General features: G+C 25.7%; 1 protein-coding gene across 6 annotated transcripts in view; it reads left to right on the top strand.

The window, feature by feature from the left end:
• LOC106678192 (atrial natriuretic peptide receptor 1) overlaps positions 1–3,976 on the top strand; it is a 1,188,520-nt gene that overhangs the window by 1,177,668 nt on the left and 6,876 nt on the right. For all 6 annotated transcript variants that reach the window (XM_067048967.1, XM_067048969.1, XM_067048970.1 and 3 more), the window contains one exon: positions 3,765–3,939. In XM_067048967.1, coding sequence (XP_066905068.1) covers positions 3,765–3,939 — 175 coding nt within the window. The remainder of the gene's footprint in view (positions 1–3,764; positions 3,940–3,976) is intronic.

Genomic DNA, 3,976 nt, shown 5'->3' on the forward strand with positions numbered 1-3,976 from the left:
AATCTAAAGTTAGATTTTCTTCCTTTTTTATTCTTCCCATTTAAATGATCAGGGTAATCTATTAAAAAATATTGCTTTAGGAATTATTTGCCTAAAGATAACGGTAGATTTTTGCGAACTATTTTTTTTTTTTTTTGCTCCCCCTCCTGTAACCTTCATTTTTAATGGAACCCTCCTAGTTCTTTGATCTAGTATAATGAATGTCTGAAGAGGGACACACCCAGGCACTGGGCTATTACTGGTGGTTAGTTATTGCTGCTCACGGAAAGGTATGTTTATTTTCCAGGGTTTATGCTCCAGTAATCTCTAATAGTCTCCAGTAGTCACTGGAAAGAACCACCTCCAGGAAGATGCGACTCTTTAATGCACGGTTTCGGATTGTATTCAGGCTTAGTGAAGGAGTATCAATGCAAACTAATACCTTTCTTAAACAAGTATAATTAATTTCCCCAAAATTTTTATAATAATTCAAATTGACATATAGTTCATTTGAAATAGGAAGAGGTTGTAACCAAAGATAAAAATTAAAGAGTCACTAACCCAAAAATGTTGAAATATTTTTATTTACACGTTAATGAAAGATTTATATGAATTTTCATATGGGAATCTAACGAAATTAAAAACTAGAAATAACTTCATCAAAAACATGCATCAGTCAACATTTTTCTAATTATTTTTAGTGAATAGTATAGTCGACTTCTCTAACCATAGTTAAAAACTTCTCTATTCCTTTTCGAAATTCTCAAAACTCTTAAAAAAAAAGTGATGTCAATCGATACTTGATAACCTTGTTTGTATACGCACTACTCTCAAGACCAATGTATAGTTGTTTTATATTTCACCATTCATTACACCAATTATATAAATATATAAAAATAAAAATAATACTGAAAACAAATAATGACCAAAACAGTTTATATATACGTTCTAAATAATATAACAATAATAATTAAAATAGGTAGTTGTTTTTCTCGGGAAACAACCTATCATTAAATAAAGTTTATCCGTAAAACCTGTTTTCTTTTAGCAGACACGAGGTTTTTCATAAGGCTGTTACTTAGCTCCAATAAGCTCCCAAACTTGAGCGAGACGATTCTTCAATAATGGAGAAGTTATAAGTTGTGGCGATATTTCTTTATTTCAATATATTGATTTAAGTGAACCAATAGGATATAATTTCTTATAATAATTTAAGTTTTATAAATATAAATAAAAAATTAGAAGGAGTGTATTAAAAAATTCTGTTTCAGTGTTATGTACTATTAGAAAATGAACTTGGAACTCATTGAGAATAAAAACTAATAATTAAGAAGGAAAAGGATATCGAAATAGACAAATCAAACACATCTAAGTGACAAATGTATTGAAATTGTTCACCTGCAATACTTCCATTTATACACATTTATTTATTAAATTTATGCATACATTTTTCTGTTTAATTTGAACAATATTGATATAATACTACATAATTTAGATAACCCATAATAACCCTTTAGATAACCCTAATAATATAGTATAATATTATTATTTAATTATTAGAAGTTGAATATAATTCAGTAATTGAAATATTAAAAATTTTTATCATTCAAATGCACTTTAAATAAATATTTTGATATTATTTTACATTCATCAAAAATGGGTCATAACGAGAAAATATTTAATATATATAAGGAAGTATGTGTAGCATTGTAATACTATTTTTATTTCTGCATATTTAATAAAAGTTTAATGATCGAAAATAAATTAATAGAAATCTTCAGAATGGAATTTTCGTATTTCTATATTATTAGTTAAATATTATATAATATTTAACTAATAATATAGAAATACGAAAATTCCATTCTGAAGATTTCTATTAATTTATTTTCGATCATTAAAATTTTATTAAATATGCAGAAATAAAAATAGTATTACAATGTTACACATACTTCCTTATATATATATTAAATATTTTCTCGTTATGACCCATTTTTGATTAATGTAAAATAATATCAAAGTATTTATTTAAAATGCATTTGAATGATAAAAATTTTTAATATTTCAATTACTGAATTATATTCAACTTCTAATAATTAAATAATAATATTATACTATATTATTATGGTTATTATGGTTTATCTAAATTATATACTATAATATCAATATTGTTCAAATTAAACAGAAAAATGTATGCATAAATTTAATAAATAAATGTGTATAAATGCAAGTATTGCAGGTGAACAATTTCAATACATTTGTCACTTAGATTTGTGTATTTCAATATCCTTTTCCTTCTTAATTATTAGTTTTTATTCTCATTGAGTTCCAAGTTCATTTTTTTTTTTTTTTTTGTAATCACAAAGGTAAGAGTATCTGAGAATATGTAATAAATGAACTTTTGAAAACAAAACTATTTTTTCTAGATAGTAACAATTTTAATGAAAATACTCACTATTTACTTCATCAACAAGAACTAATATAAATTTAAAAAATATTCGATCAATCACTATTTTAGAAATGTTGTACTATTGCTAACTTTCTGCTGACTCCTACTCACCAATGTTTGACAGTTCTTCAACGAATTAAGGTTCCAATTGTAGGAATGTTGGCAATTCATGTCACGGAGGCCATCCTTAGAATCCTGGCCCATTTGCCTCATGATAGTGATGAATTATTAATTAGGGCAAACCAACCCTGAATAGCAATATGTTCCTCTCAGTTCTGAGAAGCCAAATTGATTATATGAATAATTTAAACCATGCTCATTAATAGTTCTTATTCGATCATAACTATTTATTTAGTAAATCATTAATTTTATGAAAATATTTTTTTTTTTTTATCAATGATTTTTTAATTGCAAAGAAGAAGTTATATGAATTGAATATTATCACTGATAATTAAGCATCATGCCTTGATAAGGGTGCTTCTGTTAAAACTTAATGAATATTTTTATGCTCCAGACTCAATTAAACCTTTGTCTATATCAATCCAATTTTATTAAGGATATTTTGAACCTTTCCCATTATCCAAGATCATTATTCTAAGCCAAACAGATCATGCATTTATTGAATACGGTATTTACTATGTCTATTTATTTTTATTTTTTGTAATATTGGTGACAGTATTAAATATTGGATTCACAAATATTTTTCATTTCATTCTTGATTGCTTATAATTCTTTCTGGTAAAAAATTATTGTTCAAGCTGTTTACATATAATTATAAATAAATATATGATATGAGAGATATGATATTTAGACCTTATATCTACATTAAAACTCTAATTTTTATTAGTTGTTTAATAGATAAAATAAAGTTAATAAATAATATATCTAGAGGTAAATATTGCCAAAGTAATAATGGTTGTGAAAAAAATAAATGATGAGCAGTTAATAGAACAATTGAATATTTAGATTGTTTCTAGAATAACATTAAAATTGTGATATTTCTAATTCAAAAATTGTGTACTTGTTTTTCTGCCGTAGTTTTGAAATCTGAAATCATAAAAAATCTTATATTTTATAAATGACAGAGTATATTAATTTTTATGAAAAGGACTCATAAAGGAATGAATATAGTTCATAAATAGGTTGGCCTGGTGTATCTGAAGATGTTTTGGTTACTTTAGCACTCTATAAGATTTTTTTTTGCTGATCATCTGTAGATTAATACTTTACTAGTTACAATGTCAGAGATATGTACTATCATTTTGTAAAAGCTCAAAATTCATTCTAAGTTTCTTACTGAAATATCTCATGGATTGTTTGTGATCTTTTACTGTTGTAGGTTGAAACAATTGGTGATGCATACATGGTTGTGTCAGGGTTACCTATGAGGAATGGTAATTTACATGCCAGAGAAATCGCTCGTATGTCTCTGAAGCTTCTTCAAATGGTAAAATGTTTTACAATCAGGCATCGCCCATGGGATCAGCTGAAACTAAGAATAGGAATGCATACAGGTGAAAATTCACAGTTATTATAGTAATATTGTATTAC

This window comes from Halyomorpha halys, unplaced genomic scaffold (assembly GCF_000696795.3).
Source record: "Halyomorpha halys isolate HHAL.00 unplaced genomic scaffold, Hhal_1.1 Scaffold128.1, whole genome shotgun sequence".
NCBI classification, from domain to species: domain Eukaryota; kingdom Metazoa; phylum Arthropoda; class Insecta; order Hemiptera; family Pentatomidae; genus Halyomorpha; species Halyomorpha halys.